This window comes from Hyla sarda, chromosome 6 (genome assembly GCF_029499605.1).
Source record: "Hyla sarda isolate aHylSar1 chromosome 6, aHylSar1.hap1, whole genome shotgun sequence".
In the NCBI taxonomy this organism is placed as follows: Eukaryota; Metazoa; Chordata; class Amphibia; order Anura; family Hylidae; genus Hyla; species Hyla sarda.
In genome coordinates, this window is record NC_079194.1 from 296,200,712 (window position 1) to 296,225,027 (window position 24,316).

General features: G+C 44.6%; 2 protein-coding genes across 3 annotated transcripts in view; one reads left to right on the forward strand and one right to left on the reverse strand.

The window, feature by feature from the left end:
• Positions 1 to 1,316: 1,316 nt before the first annotated feature.
• APIP (APAF1 interacting protein) lies at positions 1,317 to 22,702 on the reverse strand. Of its 2 annotated transcripts, none has more exons than XM_056527863.1 (7): positions 22,684 to 22,702; positions 19,552 to 19,652; positions 14,516 to 14,564; positions 8,821 to 8,938; positions 5,821 to 5,956; positions 4,750 to 4,917; positions 1,317 to 1,788 (listed from the first exon to the last, which is right to left on the reverse strand). In XM_056527863.1, the coding sequence occupies exons 1-7, from the start codon at positions 22,684 to 22,686 to the stop codon at positions 1,689 to 1,691; spliced, it is 675 nt and encodes a 224-aa protein (XP_056383838.1). In that variant the 5' UTR covers positions 22,687 to 22,702; the 3' UTR covers positions 1,317 to 1,688. The 2 variants fall into 2 exon arrangements, with proteins under 2 accessions (XP_056383838.1, XP_056383837.1); XM_056527862.1 differs by lacking the exon at positions 22,684 to 22,702 and adding an exon at positions 21,456 to 21,875.
• Positions 22,081 to 24,316, forward strand: part of PDHX (pyruvate dehydrogenase complex component X) — a gene marked incomplete in the record, with an annotated part of 91,583 nt that continues 89,347 nt past the window's right edge. The window contains 1 exon segment of the mRNA XM_056527861.1: positions 22,081 to 22,249. Coding sequence (XP_056383836.1) covers positions 22,096 to 22,249 — 154 coding nt within the window.

Genomic DNA, 24,316 nt, shown 5'->3' on the forward strand with positions numbered 1-24,316 from the left:
ATGAAAATTCCTTGCGCCAGGACTGCTCAGAAGAGAGAGAGGATTCCCCTGAAGGAATGAACATGTTCACTCTATCTGCGGAGTCCAGAATTTTCATTTGTATTTAGGATTCTGCGTGGTGCAGCAGAATTCCATTAAAATTAAGGCTGCAACTGACTGACAGGTCTTAATCTATTAGTTGGACCAGGGAAGAGTTAATGGGAGGAAGTGGGGGCATAATGAAGCGTCAACAGGGAGGAAAAGAGAGGGAACAGCACCTGAACAGGTTAACGGGGGGAAAAGAGAGGGGGCAGAACCTGAACAGGTTAACAGGGGGGAAAAAGAGAGGGGGCAGCACCTCAACAGGTTAACAGGGGGGAAAAAGACAGGGGACAGCACTGGAAGGGTTAAGGGGATAAAAGAAAGGGTAAAGCATCTGAAGGGTTAACAGGGGGGGAGGGGACAGCACCTGAAGGGTTAACAGGGGGAAAGAGAGGGTAAAGCACCTGGAGGGTTAACAGGGGGTAGGAGAGAGGGTACAGCACCTGAAGGTTAATGAGGGGAAAAAGCAAGGGGACAGTTCATAAAGTGTTAATAGGGGGGGGGGGGTAGAGAGGGTTAGCACCTAAACGGTTAAAGGGAGGAATGAGAGAGGACAGCACCTAAAGGGTTAACTGGAGAAAAATAGGGGATATAACCTGAAAGATTAATAGGGGTAAGAGGGAGGGGACAGCACCTTAACAGTTAAAAGGGGGCGGGGGGAGAGAAGGGGCAACACTTAAATGGTTAATATGGGAGAAAGAGAGGGGACAAAACCTGAAGGATTTACAGGGGGTAGGATAGGGGAAACAGTACCTGAAGGGTTAACAGGGGGAAGAGAGCAGGGACACCACCTGAAGGGTCAATGGGGGAAGAGGGGACAGAACCCAAAGGGTTAACAGGGGGAAAAGAGAGGGGAGGATGGCGAACCCCTGACACCCCCTAACAACCAACGAATCATTACTGGAAATCGTTGACAATGATTATTATTGACTTTAACCGATTATATCAACCAATCGGTGCAGCCCTAATTGAAAGCAATGGGAGGTACCCGGAAATCCTGCCGTGTGATTGGGCCCCTCGTCGATCACGCTGCACACTCCTGCCGGAATACATTCTCATATTTTTCTTCGGGCAGCGGAGCGATGTTTTAATTGATCCCAGGTGGTTCGGAAAAGAAAGACCCCATTGGCTGAGATGGGTTTTTTAGGGCGGGGGGGGGGGGGGGGGTGAAGGAGGGGGTCAAAGACCCCAACTCTGCAATATTACAGCAAACTCAGAACAGCCGCTTCCAGACATCCCTCTATTAAAGTTTATTAAAAATGTCACTGCCCCTGTCTCGGACAGGACACTTGGTGTTAGTAAGAGATGGCTAAAGACAAGCGAAGGCCGAATTCTGGACATTCCAAAACTACAAATAAAATCACAGTGATGGACCACGGTGAGGAGTGAGAGGAGCGAGGGACGTCACCAGATTATTCCTGGGGGGCCGATGGGTCGGAGTCGTCTTTCGAGGTGTTCTACACCAGTGTTTGTTTTTCCCAACAGTGCGACTCTAGCTTTTGCAAAACTACAACTCCCAGCATGCCCGGACAGCCTTCGGCTGTCCGGGCATGCTGGGAGTTGTAGTTTTGCAACAGCTGGAGACTCACCGTTTGGAAAACACTGCTCTACACTATTCCATTTTCTTCTGCCGGAAGAGCAGCGGGGTCCAGACCGAGCTGTTTCATCTGCACCGCAAGGTCGAACAGGTAATCGTAGCACTCGCACCTGGGGAGACAATAAGTCATAGTTAAAGGGGTACTCCGCCCCTAGACATCTTATCCCCCCATCCAAAGGGACCCCCACGATCTCTGCTGCGACACCACAGTCATCAGGTGCACTGAGTGAACTGATGACTAGCGATGCGGTGCTGACGTCACGCCCTCCCTCTCAATGCAAGTCTATGGGAGGGGCGTGACAGCCGCCACGCCCCCTCCCATAGACTTGCATTGAGGGGGGCGTGGTCATGAAGTGACGAGCCTCCGATGCAGAAGTCGGCGTTTGAGACACACCGGGTGCTGCAGGGAGATCGCGGAGGGTCCCCAGCGGCGGACTCCCTGCGATCAGACATCTTATCCCCTACCCTTTGGATAGGGGATAAGATGTCTAGGGGTGGAGTACCCCTTTAAAGGGGTTATCCAGGAAAAAACTTTTTTTTTTTATATATATATATCAACTGGCTCCAGAAAGTTAAACAGATTTGTAAATTACTTCTATTAAAAAATCTTAATCCTTTCAGTACTTATGAGCTTCTGAAGTTAAGGTTGTTCTTTTCTGTCTAAATCCTCTCTGATGACACGTGTCTCGGGAACCGCCCAGTTTAGAAGCAAATCTCCATAGCAAACCTCTTCTAAACTGGGCGTTTCCTGAGACAGGTGTCATCAGAGAGCACTTAGACAGAAAAGAACAACCTCAACTTCAGAAGCTCATAAGTACTGAAAGGATTAAGATTTTTTTAATAGAAGTAATTTACAAATCTGTTTAACTTTCTGGAGCTAGTTGATATACATAAAAAAGTTTTTTCCTGGAATACCCCTTTAACCCCTGAAGGTCACAAACACTTTTTCATTGTTGGTTTTGTCACGTTGCCATTATGCTTATTATTCCTGAGAGGAAGGGGGAGTAAATTTTGATTATTAATGTATCTCCCACCCTCTCTCTATAATATATATATATATATATATATATATTTTTTTTTTTTTTTTTATTTTTTATTTTTTTTTTTTATTTATAATTTTAAAGGGACACTCCGGTGAAAAACTATTTTATTTACATCAACTGGGGCCAGAACGTTAAACAGATTTGTAATTTACTTCTATTTAAAAATCTTAATCCTTCCAGTGCTTATCAGCTGCTGTATGCTCCTCAAGAAGTTGTGTTGCAAATCCCCATAGAAAACCTCTCCTGCTCTGGACAGTTCCTGAGACAGACAGAGGTGTCAACAGAGAGCTCTGTGGTCAGACAGAAAAGAACAAACACAACTTCTTGAGGAGCAAGGAAAGAACTACTCAACTCCAGCAGCTGATAAGTACTGGAAGGAATTAAGATTTTTTTTTTTTTAACAGAAGTCATTTACAAATCTGTTTAACTTTCTGGCACCAGCTGATTTAAAAGAAAATGTTTTCCAGTGGAGTACCCCTTTAATTACATTGTAGTCTTTGTTGTGACCACTGTACACTCACAGGACATATCATCAATGAGATCCAATAGGTTACTAACTAGTCATCCCATCGACATAGACCCAGGTTCCAAAGTCACCTCCAAATGGAGCCGTCTTCTGCTGGGCCTGGACTTCCTGAAAGCGCAACGGTCATGAACTTGGGGTTTATATAACCTACACACGGCCTTTGTACCGTGTGCAGATTGTGTGTACAGTAGTGTTAGGCGCGTTTTATCCTGCCAAGCGTTCGCTCCCGCCTCCTCAGTGCGCCTGCGCAGTGCTAGAGGCAGAGAGCGCGCTCTCTGCCTCTAGCACCGCGCAGGCGCACTGAGGAGGCAGGCGGCGGGAGCGAGCGCTTGCCAGGATAACACACGCTGCCGCGCGCACAGGAAATACGCTGGGACCTGTGTGTCAATCACACAGCAGTCCCAGTGCTGACGTACATGGGATAGGTGTGGCGGCGGCGGCGGGGCATCGCGAACCTCGTGCAACGTCTATCCAACTGTGAGCGGCTGCTATCAAAAAGGGGTGATAAAAGCATGGAAAACTATAGTAAAAACACTAATGTAGACACAATCTGCACACAGTACAAAGGCCGTGTGTACGTTATACAGCCCCAAGTTCATGACCGTTGCGCTTGAAGGATCCTCTGATGGGCCAGTCTGACCCTAGGTCCTCCAGAGTAAAGAAATGCTCTCTATGGTACATAGATGGTCACCCTATCGCACAATAAAGCTTATAACAAGGGCCGGTCAGATTAAAGGGGTATTCCAGGAATTGTTTTTATTTTTATATCTATCTATCTATCTATCTATCTATTTATCTACATACATACATACAAATACCAGAAACAGGCGCAGCATTCCAACAATGAAAATGGCTCCAGGAGGAGGAGTTGAAACGTTGTAATGCTGACATGAGATAATAAATCACCCTTTTTGTTGGAATGCTGCGCCTGTTTCTGGTTCTTGTCTGTGAATGGGCTCTGATCAAGTCCTGAGGGACGCTGGCACCATTTCTTACATTGGACTGGATAAGTAGTGCTGCATTGTTCCGGGACTGTGTATATATATATATATATATATATATATATATATATATATATATATATAATCTCAACTGGCTCCAGAAAGTTAAACAGATTTGTAAATTCCTTCTATTAAAAAATGTTAATCCTTTCAATAATTATCAGCTGCTAAAGTTGAGTTGTAGTTTTCTGTCTGGCAACAGTGCTCTCTGCTGACATCTCTGCTTGTTTCGGGAACTGCACAGAGTAGAAGAGGTTTGCTATGGAGATTTGCTTCTACTCTGGACAGTTCCCGAGACAGGTGTCATCAGAGAGCACTTAGACAGAAAAGAACAACTCAACTTCAGCAGCTCATAAGTACTGAAAGGATTAAGATTTTTTTTAATAGAAGTCATTTACAAATTACTTAATTACTTATTTAACTTTGTGGAGCCAGTTGATATAGAAAATAAAAAGTTTTTTTCCTGGATAACCCCTTTAAGGAAATGTGTATATAACATACATAGTCTTTGCTTTCTCCCAAGTGTCTCCCCAGACGTAGACTCCATGCCGACGAACCAAGACCGCGCAGGAATCTGGATACTCTTCCATGGCTCTTGCCATTCGCTCTTTAAGGTCTCTCTCTTCAGGAGTGTTTTCTACGATGGGAACCACCAGCATGTCGTCGTATCTAGGAAAGGTGCAAAATACATTTAAAAAGGCACTGTCATTAACCAATTTTGTTTTTCTTTTTTTAATTGCATAGATAATGCAAAGATGTTCATTTTTGCAATATACTAAATCGGGCATTCTAAATAATGCCACTAGGGGTCCTTATACCGGCTGGACGCTGCAGTCTCTGCCAGCCATGTCATCTGTGTCTCGGCTGCCGACACAAAATCTGGAAAGTGCAGGCGGGACAAGCAGGAAAAGCAGGACGCCGCTTCTCCCGCACTGTGGAGGAGGGAGGAAGTTTCCTGATGGACGTTAAAGGGGTACTCGACTGGAAAACATTTTTTTTTTTTAAATTATTTTTATTTAAAAATCATAATCCTTACAGTACTTAGCTGCTGTATACTAAAGAGGAAGTTCTTTTCTTTTTGAATTTTCTTTCTGTCTGACCCCAGTGCTCTCTGCTGACACCTCTGTCCATTTCAGGAACTGTCCAGAGTAGGAGTAAATCCACATAGCAAACCTATTCTGCTCTGGACAGTTCCTGACATGAACAGGGGTGTCAGCAGAGAGCACTGTGGTCAGACAGAAAGGAAAATCAAAAAGAAAAGAACTTCCTCTGTAGTATACAGCAGCTGATAAGTACTGGAAGTACTGGATTAAGATTTTTAAATCGAAGTAATTTACAAAATCTGTTTAACTTTCTGGCACCAGTTGATATAAAAAATAAATGCTTTCCAGTGGAGTACCCCTTTAATGACAAACGTCACTCTTCCAAAAGGGAACGCCCCCTCCTCCTCAGCGAACTTAAACGGACAAAAGTGCAAGGACAGAGGGGATACAAAAAGACAGGAAAAAGCAATTGAAGCCTTTATAAACGAAACTTTCCAATCTGCATCCCATTGATAGCAATAGTCATTACCTGTAATAACCCCCACTGCTGCATTTCTTAATTCCTTTAATCATTTCCTGGTGTGTGATCCGGAATTCCTTCCCTGGATATAGCAGCGTGGTCAAGACCGCGGCCTTCGAGTGGGTGTGGATCACAGCTCCAGCGCCTGAAAAAGTGTTTAGGGTAATGTAACAGGAATTCAGCAGTGGCTATATGATTTGTGGCCCAAAGTCACGGTGTGTTTTTCACAGCTGTATAAAGAAGTATACCATATCACTGTATTGACAAATTTAAAGGGGTACTCCACCCCTAGACATATTATCCCCTATCCAAATCATATGGGATAAGATGTCTGATCACAGGGGTCCTGCCGGCTGGTGACCCCTGCAAGACCGCGTCACCCCAGACATCCGGTGCACAGACCGAACTTCACTCCATGCCGGATAGCTGGTGATGCGGGGCGGAGGCTCGCGACGTCATGGCCACACCCTCTCAAAGGCTATGGGAGGGGGCGTGACATCTGAGCCTCCGGTGCGGCACTCGACTCTCTAAACGAATGCCGGGTGCAGCAGGGAGATCGTGGGGTCCCCAGCATAGGGAATAAGATGTCTAGTGGCGGAGTACCCCTTTAAAGTACATCTATTGCAGGGGAATGGATAAAGAACCAAAGTAAAGGTGAAGGCTGCACTATATCTAAACGGCATGTACCGTGGGGGCGTGTTCCCAGAAGTCCTTGCTTAGTACCTACCAAATGTGATCCAAGGAAGGTCAACTGGTGACCATGGACCGGACCATGGCTGCCCAAGGTTCACTGATATGCATTAAAAAGGTATGTGTCATCAAAAAAATGACCCACTGTTTAAATCATGTTTTTATGTTAGCCATATTTTTATAGAATTTTTCATGAGCTTTTTTCTAATTTTCCATTTTACTATCTACATTTTAAAATAACCCGGAAATCTTGCAGTTTCCATTTTGGCCACTGGGCCTGAAACTAAGCTAAGACTTCCTGTTCTGTACAGGTCATTTCCCAGTAATGCTTTTCTTCTAAGGAGCAGAGTGACTCTGGATCCACTACATTCACAGCAGAGCTCAGCCTCCCCCTCCCTGTAGAATGAGCTCTGAAAAGGTCACAGAGAATGCTCATTGAGGTCTCCAATTTATGTTAAAGGGACATTGTCCATTGTTTTATATCCATGGGTCATGCTGTAAAGCATATCGCCAAATGCCGTTAAAAACAACTCTGGCAAGATGGCCGCCCCCCATTATAATGCACAAAAACAAACAATTACAATCAAAAAATATAAACTGATTTGAAAAAAGAACACGCTTTAGTATCTGGCTCCAATCAGAAAACAAAAAACTAAATTTAGCAATACATTCCCTTTAGGTAAAGGCTATACTGTCTAGTGCCATCCTGCAGTAAAGTGAAATGCTGAAAAAGTTTCTGCTGGCTATGATAGGTGTCACAGTGACACTGTCACGCCTCCTCCCATAGACTTGCATTGAGGGGGCGTGATGTCACACGGGGGCAGAGTCGTGGCATCACAATACTCCGTCCCCATAGTCGTCACGCAGCACACTCGGAGCCTCCAGCGCTGCAGAGGTTTGTGCTGAATGACAGATTGCGGGGGGGGGGGGGGGGGCCCAGAGACAGGACTCCCGCGATCAGACATCTTATCCCCTATCCTTTGGATAGGGGATAAGATGTTTTAGGGTCGGAGTACACCTTTAAATTCCTTATAGATGTATATATACCTTTCTGAAGAATGAAGGCCCTGGCCACGGTCAGCTTGGGAACCTAAAAAAACCTGAACAGGCTGCTTTATGCACTTTAGGTAATTCCAACAAGTGTTACACACGATGCTGCGCTGTTTACCCAACTTCCACAAAAAGTCTCTAGGAGATCTATACCTATCCATTGAGCTTCCTGACCGCCTCCTGAAGCTGCAACCAGGCCTGGAAGCCCTTAAAATGGGTTATCCAGGAATCGTAAAACAAGAGATACATTTATTTCACAGACCGCTCCCTGTCTGTCTCCAGATTGGGTGTGGTTCCAGAGGAAGTTCTTTTCTTCTTGAATTTCTTTTCTGCCTGACCACAGTGCTCTCTGCTGACACCGCTGTCAATTTTAGGAACTGTCCAGAGTAAAAGCAAATCCCCATAGCAAACCTCTCCTCCTCTGGACAGTTCCTGACATGGACTGAGGTGTCAGCAGAGAACACTGTGGTCAGATAGAAAGAAAATTCAAAAAGAAAAAAGAACTTCCTCTGGTGCATACAGCAGCTGATAAGTAATGGAATGATTAAGATTTTTAAATAAAAGTAATTTACAAATCTGTTTAACTTTCTGGCACCAGTTGATATTAAAAAAAAAAAATTGTTATCCATTGGAGTACCCCTTTAAAGTGGAATTCCAGGAAAAAAACTTTCTTGTGCCAGTTGATATAAAAAAATTTAAAAAAAAATAAAGTTTTTTTCCTGGAATTCCCCTTTATCCGATGGATAACAATTTTTATTTTATTTTTTTATATCAACTGGTGCCAGAAAGTTAAACAGATTTGTACATTACTTTCATTTAAAAAAAATACTTAATACTTCCAATAATTATCAGCTGCTGAAGTTGAGTTGTTCTTTTCTGTCTGGCAACAGTGCTCTCTGCTGACATCTCTGCTTGTGTCGGGAACTGCACAGAGTAGAAGAGGTTTTCTATGGGGATTTGCTTCTACTCTGGACAGTTCCCGAGACAGGTGTCATCAGAGAGCACTTAGACAGAAAAGAACAACTCAACTTCAGCAGCTCATAAGTACTGAAAGGATTACGATTTTTTAATAGAAGTAATTTACAAATCTGTTTAACTTTCTGCCACCAGTTGATTTTTTTTCCTGGATAACCCCTTTAAGTAGCAAAGTGCACAGCTACAAGGACAATATGCATCTATACCCTATACTGAGTTAGAATTCATGGCTCCCCACCATATAAAACCGGGTTTATGTGAAATCTGTAAGATATAGGCTAGTATACTACATACCTCTCATGGTGTAGGCGTTCATAAACAGAGGGGTGCACTGACTTTTCTTCAGGTTCTTGTAAGGTGGGGGGCAACTGATGTCACGCTCGTCGATATCGCATATGAACAGGTCGTCGGGCTTCAGGAAGAGAATGAACATTGTATGTTAGTGTGTGGCCCTGCCTGTATCATCTTCATTACTGGCTCGATTGTTTATCTGGGGCAGTGGTCTCCAAACTGCGGCCTCCAGATTTTGCAAAACTACAACTCCCAGCATTGCCCGGACAGCCAATGGCTGTCCGGGCATGCTGGGAGTTGTAGTTTTGCAACACCTGGAGGGACACAGTTTGTAGACCGCTGATCTAGGGTTACGCACCTGTGTTAAACAATAAGAAACAGTGCACGCTCTGGGTCATATAAACCCCTAAATAGTGACAAAAAAAGTGCCTCCCCAACATGTTTCACAGTAACAACTGCATCATCAGGGGTAGTGAGGCTCAGCTGAGCATTTGCACCTCTTTGTTTCAGCAACCGGGAAGGGAGGTCTCTGCACCCAGACCCTGATACCTGTTAGAAGGGTCCCTTCACAATAAGCTGATCACAAAAAGTGTTATTGATGTCTTTGGCCACTGTTTGCTGCTCGGACCCTTAGTGGAACTAGAACTGTTAGCAAATCCATGACAGTATGTAGCCTCCAGATGATACAGAACTACAAGTCTCATCATCAGTCACTACTATAGGTGTATTACTCATTTAGAAGTTGGTAACCTATGATGAGAACATAATTGTTATATATATTTTACTATAGTATTATTACTATCTAAAAATGATAGATTTATATTCATAATTATATATATATAATATTGAATATCTTTGGAACTTGTTTGGGGCTGCTTATCCGGACATCTGGACTATCCTGCATTGACACCTTTCATCAATTTTTCTCTTCCGTCCACGCCCAGGGAGATTAGCTACAGTGCCATAGGTTGCAAACTTCTTGATAACGTTGCGCACTGTGGACAAAGACAAATCTAGATCTCAGGAGATGGACTTGTAACCTTGAGATTGTTGATATTTTTCCACAATTTTGGTTCTCAAGTCCTCAGACAGTTCTCTTCTCCTCTTTCTGTTGTCCATGCTTAGTGTGACACACACAGACACACAATGCAAAGACTAAGTGAACTTCTCTCCTTTTTATCTGCTTTCAGGTGTGATTTTTATATTGCCCACACCTGTTACGTGCCCCAGGTGAGTATAAAGGAGCATCACATGCTTGAAACAATCTTATTTATCCACAATTTTGAAAGGGCGCCAATAATTTTGTGCAGACCATTTTTGGAGTTTGGTGACATTATGTCCAATTTGATTTTTTTCCACCTTTTTTGGTTTAGTTCCAATACACACAAAGGGAATAAACATGGTGTATAGCAAAACATGTTACTGCAATCCTTTTCTGTGAGAAATACTTCATTTTATAGAAAAATTTCAGGGGTGCCAACATTTACGGCCATGACTGTATATAATTATATTTTTAGATGATAGTAATAATACTATAGTAAAATATATATATAACAATTATGTTCTCATCATAGGTTACCAACGTCTAAATGAGTAATACACCTAGAATAGTGACTGATGATGAGACTTGTAGTTCTGTATCATCTGGAGGCTACATGCTGTCATGGATTTGCTGAGTTTCAGTTCCACAAGGGGTACGAGCAGCAAACAGTGGCCAAAGACATCAATAACACTTTTTGTGATCAGCTTATTGTGAAGGGACCCTTCTAACAAGTACGGGTTGTCCATCATGGAGGACCACTTTAGAGCATCAGTCCGGTATCAGAGACCTTTTGGCATATCATAGTGAGATGTCAATGATTTTGATCACGGTTGGGTATGGGTGCAGAGACCTCCCTTCCCGGTTGCTGAAACAAAGAGTTACAAGCGCTCAGCTGAGCCTCACTACCCCTGATGACGCAGTTGTTACTGTGAAACATGTTGGGGAGGCACTTTTTGTCACTATTTAGATTTTTATATGACCCAGAGCGTGCACTGTTTCCTACTGTTTAACACATCAGGGGTGTCACACTAGATCAGTGGTATTCAAACTGTGGCCCTCCAGGTGTTGCAAAAATACAACTCCCAGCATGCTCGGCCACAGTCAGTAATTAATATATATATATATTAGTATTATTATATCTAATATTTATTATATAATCTCAAGTTCCAATGTTAATTGGTTCCATGACGACCATTGTATGTTGAAACCATCGTATGTTGAGACCAGAACTCTATGGAAACCTAGTAATTGGTTCTTAAGCCACCAAAATGTCATCCAAAAATAGGAAAAAGTGAGTATTAAAGAAAAATAAGTAGATAACTAATATAGATAAAGCAAATCCTTACATATAAAAGTAATAAAGATCTGCTGGGAGCTGTAAATCACTGTCTATTCCAGTATTTCCCAACCAGAGTGCCTCCAGATGTTGCAAAACTACAACTCCCAGCATGGGCTGTCCGGGAATGCTGGGAGTTGTAGTTTTGCAACAGCTGGAGGCACCCTCTTTGGGAAACACTGGTCTATGTAGAGGACAGAAGCTTCTTCAGGGTCCTGTACAGAACACGCAGTGTCCTAAAAAAAGTAACATGGAGTCGCCCTTACCTGGTTTCTAAAGGAGCAGCTAACCCTGGCACAGGTTAAGAGTACAGAACATGTAATACCTCCCTGTACTGTAGGGGGAGCTACCAGACACCAGTCAGTGCATACACTTCAGTAATACAGGTAAAGTGTACAGAACATGTAATACCTCCCTGTACTGTAGGGGGCGCTACCAGACACCAGTCAGTGCGTGCACTTTAGGAATACAGGGGTTTTACCAGTTCTGATTGGTTGGTTCTTCCAGCCATTGATACGTTTCGCAGATTCCATAGCATTGTATGTTGAGTCTGGTTTCAAGTTACAATTGTCCAGAAAAGACCATTGTATGTTGAAACCATCGTATGTTGAGGCCATTGTAAGTTGAGGGATCACTGTTGACATATATATATATATATATATATATATATATATATAATTTTTTTATTTTTTTTTACTTTTTTTTATTTTATTTTAGATATAATAATACTGACTGTGGCTGGGCATGCTGGGAGTTGTAGTTTTACAACAGTTTTGATACTACTCGTATAGATGCCATGAATACATTTTGGAGATATTGCTGTGATAAACTGTCCGCGTACGTTTCACATTAGGAGGTGATTTTTGAGCGAGAAGGACAGCGGCAGGGAACGTCATTCACTGCCAGGAGTCTCGAGGTCTCCAGCTCTGCACAGGGCTGGGGTGACGCCATTTGTGACGTTGGTCAACTTATCAAAAAAAAAAAAGAGTCTAATGTAAATATTATGGCTGGAGGCAGCGCCATCAAACTGGACCTGTCACCACGTATTAATGGCTGTATATTGTGCCGGGTATATTTAGAAATGTCCTCTACAGGACACGTGCCGCCAGCATCGTATGCAAATGGGAACAGAGTCACAACCAGCTGGCGAGTAAAGAACAAACAAAAAAATGTATGTTTTATTTTACAGGCAGTGAGGTCGGCTTCATTTTGACCATTCTAAGGTTGATGGAGTATTAGGTTACGTTCACACGGCGGAAATTCTGCTATTCCGCTCAAATTCCGTTCTGGGAAGATTGCTGCAAATTTATTTTATTTTTTTTCCAGAATTTGAGCGGCATTTTGGCTGAATTTCTGTGAGCTCAAAACACCGAATTCTGCCAAAATTCAAAGCCCCGCTGCGTTAAATGGGATTATGATCGGGACTCTGCAAAATTAAAAGACATTTTTGATGTTGTTGAAGAATTCGGAAAGCAAAATATCTGTGTGAATGGTAAAGAGGAATCCCCATTCAGTTCAATGTGCAGTAAATTTTGCGGAATTTCCAAGAGGAAATTTTCTGGTGAATTTTTTTGCACGGGAATTCCGCCCTGTGAACATAACCATAAAAAGGGGTACTCTGGAGGAAAACTTTTTTTTTTTTTATATCAACTGGTGCCAGAAAGTTAAACAGATTTGTAAATTACTTCTATTAAAAAATCTTAATCCTTCCAGTACTTATCAGCTGCTGAATACTACAGAGGAAATTCTTTTCTTTTTGGTACACAGAGCTCTCTGCTGACATCACGAGCACAGTGCTCTCTGCTGAACTCTCTGTCCATTTTAGGAACTGTCCGGAGTAGGAGAAAATCCCCATAGCAAACATATGCTGCTCTGGACAGTTGCTAAAATGGACAGAGATGTCAACAGAGAGCACTGTGTTCATGATGTCAGCAGAGAGCTCTGTGTTCCAAAAAGAAAAGAATTTCCCCTGTAGTATTCAGCAGCTAATAAGTACTGGAAGAATTAAGATTTTTTTTAATAGAAGTAATTTACAAATCTGTTTAACTTTCTGGCACCAGTTGATTTAAAAAAAAAAAAGTTTTCCACCGCAGTTCCCCTTTAAAGGGGTACTCCGCCCCTAGATATCTTATCCCCCTTCTAAAGGATAGGGGATAAGATGTCTGATTGCGGTGGTCCCGCCGCTGAGGACCCCTGCGATCTCCGTGCTGCACCCGGTGTTCGTTAAGAGCGTTACGGCCACGCCCCCTCAAATGACATCCCGCTCCATCCCACAGACTTGCATTGAGGGGGCATGGCTGTGACGTCACGAGCTTCCTCCCCGTATTGCCCGTCATTGAAGTTCGCTCTATGCATCGGATGTCTGGTGTGCCACCGCCATCAGACATCTTATCCCCAATAAAGACAATGATCCAGCACTTGGAAACGATAGCTTTATTGAAGATCACTTGACACTGTAAAAACCGACCATACAATGCGCTCGAAACGCGCCTGATAGTATGGTCGGTCTTTACAGTGTCAAGTGATTTTCAATACAGCTATCGTTTCCAAGTGCTGGATCATCGTCTTTTTCTGCACATTGTGTGCCATGCCGGGCACAGATCCGTGCACTCCATTTTTATATTTTGCATCTTATCCCCGATGTCTAGGGGCAGGGTACCCCTTTAAAGTGGTAATTTTTCCAGCTCCCAGTGCTTTCCTTCTGCCCCAGCCCCATCTCGGAAGCATGGCCATCATCGTGCGTGTGTGCAAAACCACATCTGCGTGTCGGCGGCATTGCCTTTGCCATTGGTCATTGCTAACAATGCAGTACTGCCTTCCTCTCTTGAAAGCTATAATGCAGAGACGGGACCGAAGCAAGTGTGAAGCTGCAGGAGCGAGGGGAAAAAGTATTAACTTTTCCTTCTCCCACCCACCGGATAAGATCAGATATTCCGCAATGTGAATGCACCCCTGGGCCAGTTCACACTGAGAATTTCTGAGAAATTTCAGGTGGAATCTGGTTTGCAGCAACCTCCCATTGCGGTCAGTGGGATTCCGGCACTTCTGCGTTTGCCCAGAGAATGAACATGTCGATGCTTTGGGCAGAATTTCCTCGGAAATCATTGCCGTCTTAGTGTGAACACATCCTTAGAACATACTGTAGTTTCCCTCCTCTTTTAACCTGAGGACCAGTGAACGAAGACGGCTCTTTCTATGGTGGTCTCTGCACCATCGTGCAATATCTGGTGATCCATAAAGGGAGTCTGCTCAGCAGTTTCGCTGTTTGGTTGCACCCATTGCGATCAGCTGATGCCCGGGGGGGTCCTGGATTATCATACCTGAATCCTTTCTTTCTGGACTCCAGATGGTGCAATGTATATTTCATCCCTGGTAGCATAAAAAAAAGGGGAATAAAATTAAAATTAACAGAAACAAACAAAGAATGAATGAGCGGCACCACTAAAGACTAATTCAACTGATACTGTAGACAAAAAGGAATAAGGATGCACCATGTGGGTGTACAGGTAAACCTCGTCCAGCGGCCGTGCTAGGATGTAAAATAGCAATCAAACGTATGAATGGGTAGAAACAATAGCACTCCTGCACCCACCGCAGCGGTACGGGTCAATCGGCTCCTCCGTCAGACAGGTAGATCCATCCAGCGTGGGGCGCTCACGAGCGCCGCACGCTGGATGGATCTACCTGTCTGACGGAGGACTCGTGCGATGAGCCGATTGACTGCGGTGGGTGCAGGAGTGCTATTGTTTCTACCCATTCATAGGTTAAAATTAACAGGGCTGAACGAAAAAGCACAAGGAGGTGCATCACTAAGTAGTACGAAATGACACATTATCACATAATACTGGTGAAATTGTGGCAACCAATCACAATCCAGCGGGTATAAAGTATAGTAAAATCTCCCTTAGAGGACACCTCCCAATAGGGGACAGTTTTTAATTCCCCGGCAGAGTCCCATAAGACAATGTATTTGCACCCTCCGGATAGGGGACATTCCTAATAGTGGACACGGACAAAACACTCCCATTAGAGGAGAACGTAAAAACTTCCTACGACGGGAGTAAGATGGCGCTGGACACACAGCACAAGGAAGAGGGCGCTGGACACACAGCACAAGGAAGAGGGCGCTGGACACACAGCACAAGGAAGAGGGCGCTGGACACACAGCACAAGGAAAGGAATAAGTATATTCACCCATGATCAGCATCGTATGTGAATAAATTGATTCGTTCCCTTGTGTTGTGTGTCCAGCGCCATCTTACTTCCGTCGTAGGTTTGAAGGAAGTTTTATACATTGTGGATTTTAATAGACATGGAGCGGCTGCAGGCACCTTGATCTCACACTCTGTTCCATGGTTACACTTGGTGGAGTGTAACTTAATGGGGTAAGCGCTACCTTACTTACCCTTACATTATTTCTTAGGTTATAACACCACGGAGCACTGTCTATATTTTGCATTAGGGGACAAAAAACACTCCCAATAGGGGACAACCAGGCTTATGTGCCAGCCCTACCTTGTACACAGGGCTGCCGTCAGGGGGTACAGCCAATATAAGGAAGGGGACCAGGCCCCCGATGCACCCCCCTGCAGAAGCCCGAGGTTTAAACCAGGGCTGTGGAGTCGGAGTCGGACAAAATTTTGGGTACCTGGAGTCGGAGTTGGCAAACAATGCACTGACTCCGACTCCTACTAAAATTAGATTGGAATAATAAAAAATAAAAAAAAGCAAGTTTAAATGTCCCAATTCACAAAAAGTTATAATTAATGACTTCTCTAGTATAAGAATAAAGACCAATGCATGCAGTGCCTCACGTAACCGCAAAACGAACACGTTAAGTGACCGTGAAGAAGCATGCTTTTCATGCGCTTCACGCAACGCACAATTAGGAGCGGCAATACTTATACTTTCCATAGTGTTGTGTTCTGCTGTTACAGGGAACCCATGGGTAACCTCGCCTCTCACTGATAAGGGGTTAAGTAAATATGTTTTTGCAGGACTAGAGACACTTGTATTAGTGAAGGGAATGGAGGGTCAATAGTTCAAGACTGAAGCTGTAAACCATTTGAAAAACTGCTGCCATTCAGCTAAGGCTATAAAAACTTGTAAACTCCGATTGTTAGCTTAAACTTTAAACATGACTATGGGATTCTACTAGGGAAATCATGTTTTATAATAAATGCCCCTTCCTGCATCCTCCCACTGCCCTATCTTCAGCAGCAGATCAGCACACAAACTGTTCAATACAGTAGACTGTTGGCTTCCCAGCCAGTAGTCCTGTGGTAATGACATGTATGTTGCCTTTCTTTCCTTCAAGGAATGTATAAAATACATTCGCATATTAATACAGAGGAGTCGGAACATTTATCTACCAACTCCACAGCCCTGGTTTTAACAGTAATCTCCTGCTTCTGTACATCCACCGGCCACATCATTCACCCCCCCCCCTTCTCTGATCCCCCCTATGCCAAATCCTTCCCCCTTTATTACCCCCTGTGCCACATCATTTCCTCTTGATTCTCCCCCCCCATGCCATTTAATTCCCCCTTTATTACTCTCTATGAAAATTCCTCACCCCCCTTTTTACAACCCCCTGTGCCATTTTATTCCCCCTTTATTCCCCTGTGCCACTTTAAAAAGAGGCACGGGGAGGGGGGCTCAAGGGGAAATGATGTGGCACAAGGGTAAGGGGGGATAATTTGGCACAATGCACTGGGTAATAAGGTGGGACAGGGTATAAAAGGGGGGGATGAAATGGTACAGGGGAGTGATAAGAGGAGATTAAACGACACTGGGAGATTCTACTGTAATATTGCTTTTTATTGTGTTTTATAGGTAATTACACTCTGGAGTGAGTACAGGACAGGATTCCATCATTTAGGAAGAATTTTGAGCCTTTTCCCCGATAAGGGACATCTCTCAATAGTGGACATTTTTATTCCCCCTGAGTGTCCACTATTGGGAGATTCTACTGTATCTGATTTGTGGCTAAGGGTGAATGCGCCATCTGTGCACTGTATACATATTAAATGTATGTACACTAGTATTATTACACACTTCATACATGTGCACAAGTGTTCATCCACACTACATACATGTGCACTAGTGTTCATCCACACTACATACACGTGCACTAGTGTTCATCCCCACTACATACACGTGCACTAGTGTTCATCCCCACTACATACATGTGCACGAGTGTTCATCTACACTACATACATGTGCACTAGTATTCATCCCCACTACATACACGTGCACGTGTGTTCATCCCCACTACATACATGTGCACGAGTGTTCATCCCCACTACATACATGTGCACGAGTGTTCATCCACACTACATACATGTGCACGAGTGTTCATCCACACTACATACATGTGCACCAGTGTTCATCCACACTACATACATGTGCACCAGTGTTCATTCACACTACATACACGTGCACGAGTGTTCATCCCCACTACATACACGTGCACGAGTGTTCATCCCCACTACATACACGTGCACGAGTGTTCATCCCCACTACATACACGTGCACGAGTGTTCATCCCCACTACATACACGTGCACGAGTGTTCATCCCCACTACATACACGTGCACGAGTGTTCATCCACACTACATACACGTGCACGAGTGTTCATCCCCACTACATACATGTGCACGAGTGTTCATCCCCACTACATACATGTGCACGAGAGTTCATCCCCACTACATACATGTGCACGAGTGTTCATCCCCACTACATACATGTGCACGAGTGTTCATCCCCACTACATACAGGTGCACGAGTGTTCATCCCCACTACATACAGGTGCACGAGTGTTCATCCCCACTACATACACGTGCACGAGTGTTCATCCACACTACATACACGTGCACTAGTGTTCATCCACACTACATACACGTGCACTAGTGTTCATCCACACTACATACACGTGCACGAGTATTCATCCACACTACATACACGTGCACTAGTGTTCATCCACACTACATACACGTGCACGAGTGTTCATCCACACTACATACACGTGCACGAGTGTTCATCCCCACTACATACACGTGCACGAGTGTTCATCCACACTACATACACGTGCACTAGTGTTCATCCACACTACATACACGTGCTCAAGTGTTCATCCACACTACATACACAAGTGTTCATCCACACTACATACATGTGCACGAGTGTTCATCCCCACTACATACATGTGCACTAGTGTTCATCCACACTACATACATGTGCACGAGTGTTCATCCCCACTACATACATGTGCACGAGTGTTCATCCACACTACATACATGTGCACAAGTGTTCATCCACACAACATACACGTGCACTAGTATTCATCCCCACTACATACACGTGCACAAGTGTTCATCCACACTACATACATGTGCACGAGTGTTCATCCCCACTACATACATGTGCACGAGTGTTCATCCACACTACATACATGTGCACAAGTGTTCATCCACACAACATACATGTGCACTAGTGTTCATCCACACTACATACATGTGCACGAGTGTTCATCCACACTACATACATGTGCACTAGTGTTCATCCACACTACATACTTGTGCACGAGTGTTCATCCACACTACATACATGTGCACTAGTGTTCATCCACACTACATACATGTGCACGAGTGTTCATCCACACTACATACATGTGCACAAGTGTTCATCCACACTACATACATGTGCACTAGTGTTCATCCACACTACATACATGTGCACTAGTGTTCATCCACACTACATACTTGTGCACGAGTGTTCATCCCGACTACATACATGTGCACGAGTGTTCATCCACACTACATACATGTCCACGAGTGTTCATCCACACTACATACATGTGCACGAGTGTTCATCCACACTACATACATGTGCACGAGTGTTCATCCACACTACATACATGTGCACTAGTGTTCATCCACACTACATACTTGTGCACGAGTGTTCATCCACACTACATACATGTGCACTAGTGTTCATCCACACTACATACATGTGCACGAGTGTTCATCCACACTACATACATGTGCACAAGTGTTCATCCACACTACATACATGTGCACTAGTGTTCATCCACACTACATACATGTGCACTAGTGTTCATCCACACTACATACTTGTGCACGAGTGTTCATCCCGACTACATACATGTGCACGAGTGTTCATCCACACTACATACATGTCCACGAGTGTTCATCCACACTACATACATGTGCACCAGTGTTCATCCACACTACATACATGTGCACGAGTGTTCATCCACACTACATACATGTGCCTCGTTCATATATGAGGTCACTGGATCTTGCACATGCTACTATACATGGATAAAACTTACTCAAATTTAATGCTGACACCCCCTCCGGTTCCTGTAACCCATCCCAGGTTATAGAACTGTCTGCACAACTCCGGGATCAGGTTTCTTGGGTGTCCTTTCTCCTAAAAGTGAAGAAACAAAACACAAGCCATTTAAAAAAACCTAATAAAAAAAATAGATGTAACTATACACAGGCGGCTGCAGTCATATAGTTGAAGTCACATTACATTGCAACACAACCATATTGACAATTAATGGCTGCAACATGTCAAATGACAGAAAAGCCACATAATTAAAAGGGTATTCCAGGATTTTTTTCTTATTTGACAATTCTACAGGGGCTGTAAAGTTAGTGTAGTTCTTAATATAGTGTCTGCACCTGTGTTTTATGGTTGTCTAACAATTCTTATGTGATTTTTGCCCCCAACGTTTATTTTTAACAGCATACAAAATGAGTGTCGTCTCAGGTTTTCCCAGGTTGCAGTCCGGCCCTAGACATTACATCACTAGTCAGGTGTTCAGAAGGAGCCTGTCTATGCTTCAATGGGTGGAGCATCCGCTGGGAGGGAGATCATTATGCAAGACTTTGCAAAAGCTGGAGGCCCCCTGACTAGAAAACACTGGTCTATCGCATTGAAGGCAGCACAGGTGTGTTTCAATGGGTGGGGTGGCTGATGTGTGGGAGGAAGAAAAGCGACCTCACACTTACAAACAAGGAATCATGGGACTTGTAGTTTTAGAGAAGGAACTCCAACAGGAAATAGCCAGTTCACAAAAAGATAGCCACAACATTATGCTAATCACACAACATAGCCATTAAGCCTCAAGACAAGCACTGATCCTTCCTAAGCATGTCCATTACTGTCTGGCAGGTACGTACTAAAATCACCTTATGGTGAATAACCCCTTTAAAGGGGTACTCCGGCCCTAGACATCTTATCCTTTGGATAGGGGATAAGATGTGATCGCGGGGGGGGGGGGGGCCGCCCGCTGCACCAGGTGTTCGTTTAGAGCATCGGGTGCAGCACCGGAGACTCGTGACATCACAGCCGTGCCCCGCTCTTGACGTCACGGCCACGCCCCCTCAATGCAAGTCCATTCCGTCACGCCCCCTCAATGCAAGTCCATTCCGTCACGCCCCCTCCCATAGACTTGACGTCACGAGCGGGGCGTGACCGGCAAGGAGCGAAGTTCCCTCCGTGCACTGGATGTCTGGGGTGCCGTAGCCGAGATTGCGGGGTCCCCAACGGCGGATAAGGTGTCTAGGACATTAAATTTCGCTTGGAATTTCCAAGATTAAATTGTAAGGCCGAGTTTACACCATGGAATCTCCAGCCGGCGTGACTGCACGGCCATCCCCGCAGACAGCAATGGATTTCTGGAGCGGAGCCGGCCAAGGAACGTTCACGCGCACGTGTATCGGCTCAGAAATGCATTGTATCCTATGGGGACGGCAATGCAGTCTGCATGGAAATTTCGGACGGATGTGAACCCGGCCTATGCGGGAATCCGCTGCACCAGATCTTCCGAAGCGGAACTCCTGAAACTTAGTGCGAATGGGCCCCTAAGGCTATCCATTCAGTTAGCAGGACCTAAAAGACCCCAAAAGAAGTTGCGACACAACAGGTCTCTAAACTGTGGACCTCTAAATGTTGCAAAACTACAACTCCCAGCATGCCCGGACAGCCGTTGGCTGTCCGGGCATGCTGGGAGTTGTAGTTTTGCAACATCTGGAGAACGGCGGTTTTGAAGACCACCGACGCAGGATCGACACGAAACTAGTGTCTCCGGTTGCTAAGCAACCGTTCATCTCTATGCAGGCAGCTGCCTAGTTACAGTGCAGCTTCCCGTTTCCCAGTCACCACTGACGCCAATGCCATTCACGACACGCACACACATACACCGCGTAAACCGCCATACCGTACCTTGGCGTTGTCCGTCTGGTTGCAGTTGTCCCCATTGCAGTAATACATGTCTCCCTCTATTGTGCTATACGTTGAGCGACCCTGATATTGCTGTTTGTGTGCTTCCAGTGGGGTTTGTGCTTTGCTGGATGTAGATGGAGGCTTGTGCTGTGTGTAGGTTACATGCCAGGGACTGTCTGTGCTGGGATTTGTAGTGCACAGCTACACCAGGGCCGGCTGTCAGTGCCGCAATTGCTGAAGGGAAGGAAAGTATACAAAGCTCAGCACCTGGGAAGCTGCACATTGATGACCTAATGGTAAAAAATTACGATAGAGGCTGCTCTTTCACCCTTCAGTTTTGTCTCCACAGGTTTTAACGGGTGTGTATGACATTTGGTCTCCAACAAAATGGCGGCGGGTCATAAGCTGTCATTAACGCGACGGGAGACACTTTTTAACTGAAGAAATGATAAACCATACTCCCCCTAGTGTCTGAAATTTGATTTGTTTTTTATAGAATAACTCTCTCAGGGAAAATTAAAACGTCTATATTTTAGTTGTCTGTGAGTTTGTGGGTAGGGGGCGTTATTTTGTGACAGGCTGCCATTTTATTTGGTTGGTGATAATTTTATCAGGCGCGGCCCGGGGCAGCCCCCCTTGGATGTCAGGGTCCTGCGGGTGGTTGTGGTGCAGGAAGATGGCGGCCTCCTTGAGACTTGGCTGCCGAGGGATCGTCAGGTCATTCGTGGCGGGTGTCGGGAGCCGGGGACGGGCAGGCGGTTTTAGGCTTCTTCACACGACCGAGAGACAATGGGGTAAGGCGGCGTTGCTGGGACTTGTAGTCCATGACGTGGATTGTATTGACTGTACACACTGGGTTGACAGGTCAGTCGCCAAGGAATGTGCGGCAGTTGCCCATAGCAACCAATCAGATTCCAGCTTTCATTTCCTAGAGGCAACCTGGAAAAAGAAAGCAGCGACCCGATTGGTTGCCGTACTGTCCTCTCCAATCAGGTTCTTGCTTTCATTTGTTAAGCTGGAATCTAATTTGTTGCTATGGGCAACTGCTTCACATATGCCTTGCTGTCTCACAGCGGGGAGTTTGGTGCTCTGTGTGTTTTTGTAGCCCGGGTTTAATAAAGACTGGAATTTCACATTTATAAAATTCTCTACACAATGGTCTGTGCCGGCGTATAATTACAAAAAAACAAAACAAAACATGAAAAAGGCCCATATCATGCACACTCACCATTACTGGTCATACAGCGCCATCTATTTTATTCCAGCACAGCTGCATCCATGTTTCATTACTGTAACTAGGTCATGTGATCACTAGTCTGACCCACAGAAAATCTGTGTTTAATGTATCGGAAGAAGTGGTCAGTCTTGGGTCAGCTGACATCCTGTGAACTACAGGATGACATCATCACCCATCTGGCTACTTCTGCTAGCTCCTAGACCCCTCCCCTTTGCTGCTATCTCTATGGCATCAGGATATATAGTAGTTATACACCTCCCCTCCAGCTGTATCTGTATACTGCTGTTATATCTATGGGATCAGGATATACAGTAGTTATACACCTCCCCTCCAGCACTATCTGTATACTGCTGCTATCTCTATGGGATCAGGATATATAGTAGTTAAACACCTCCCCTCCAGCACTATCTGTATACTGCTGCTATCTCTATTGGATCAGGATATATAGTAGTTATACACCTTCCCTCCAGCTGTATCTGTATACTGCTGCTATCTCTGTAGGATCAGGATATTTAGTAGTTACACACCTCCCCTCCAGCTCTATCTGTATACTGCTGCTATCTCTATGGGATCAGGATATATAGTAGTTATTCACCTCTGCTAAGGCCCTTCACACACATTGCAATTTTTTTTTTTTGCTGTGATTTTTCTGAATTTGACTGCGATTGCGCAAATCACAGTCAAAATGTATAATTTCTTTGGCATTTTTTGGAAAATCACAACGAAAATGCGGAAAAAATATAACATGTGAACACAGCCTAAAGACTTCTTACGAATCAAAAAGCGATCGGAAAGTCCCATCTAAACAAAAATGCTACCGATTGAAAAACTACAGATCACGGGGCAAAAAAGTGATGTCATTGCAAAGTAGAATTGGTCCCGCATAAAACAAGCACTCGCCTATCTGTGTAGATGGGAAAATAAGACTTGTAGTTAAAGGGGTATTCCAGATTTGTAAGTTACTTCTATAAAAATAAATCTTAATCCTTCCAATAATTATCAGCTGCTGAAGTTGAGTTGTTCTTTTCTGTCTGACAACAGTGCTCTCTGCTGACATCTCTGCTTGTCTCGGGAACTGCACAGAGTAGAAGAGGTTTGCTATGGGGATTTGCTTCTACTCTGGACAGTTCCCGAGACACGTGTCATCAGAGAGCACTTAGACAGAAAAGAACAACTCAACTTCAGCAGCTCATAAGTACTGAAAGGATTAAGATTTTTTTAATAGAAGTCATTTACAAATCTGTTTAACTTTCTGGAGCCAGTTGATATACCCCTTTAAAGGGGTACTCTGTCACTAGACATCTTATCCCCTATCCAAAGGATAGGGGATAAGATGTCTGATCGAGGGGGTCCCGCCACTGTGGACCTCCGCAATCTTTGCTGCAGCACCCCAGATATCCGGTGCACGGAGTGAAGTTCGCTTCGTGCCGGATGACTGGTGATGCGGGGCGGAAGCTCGTGACTTCACGGCCACACCCCACTTGTGATGTCACAGCCACGCCCCCTCAATGCAAGTCTATGGGAGGGGGCGTGACGGCCGTCACGCCCCCTCCCATAGACTTGCATTGAGGGGGCGTGCCCATGACATCACGAGCCCCCGCGCTGCACCAGATGCTCTAAATGA

Excerpts from the sequence above, each read along its gene's own strand:
- APIP (XM_056527862.1), bottom strand. The coding sequence starts at position 21,503 with ATGTATTACTGCAATGGGGACAACTGCAACCAGACGGACAACGCCAAG. Across the intron at positions 5,957-8,820 it reads GAACGCCTACACCATGAGAG|GCGCTGGAGCTGTGATCCAC; the intron begins GTATGTAGTATA and ends ACACTTTTTCAG. Across the intron at positions 1,789-4,749 it reads TGGGAGAAAGCAAAGACTAT|GTGCGAGTGCTACGATTACC; the intron begins GTATGTTATATA and ends TTGTCTCCCCAG.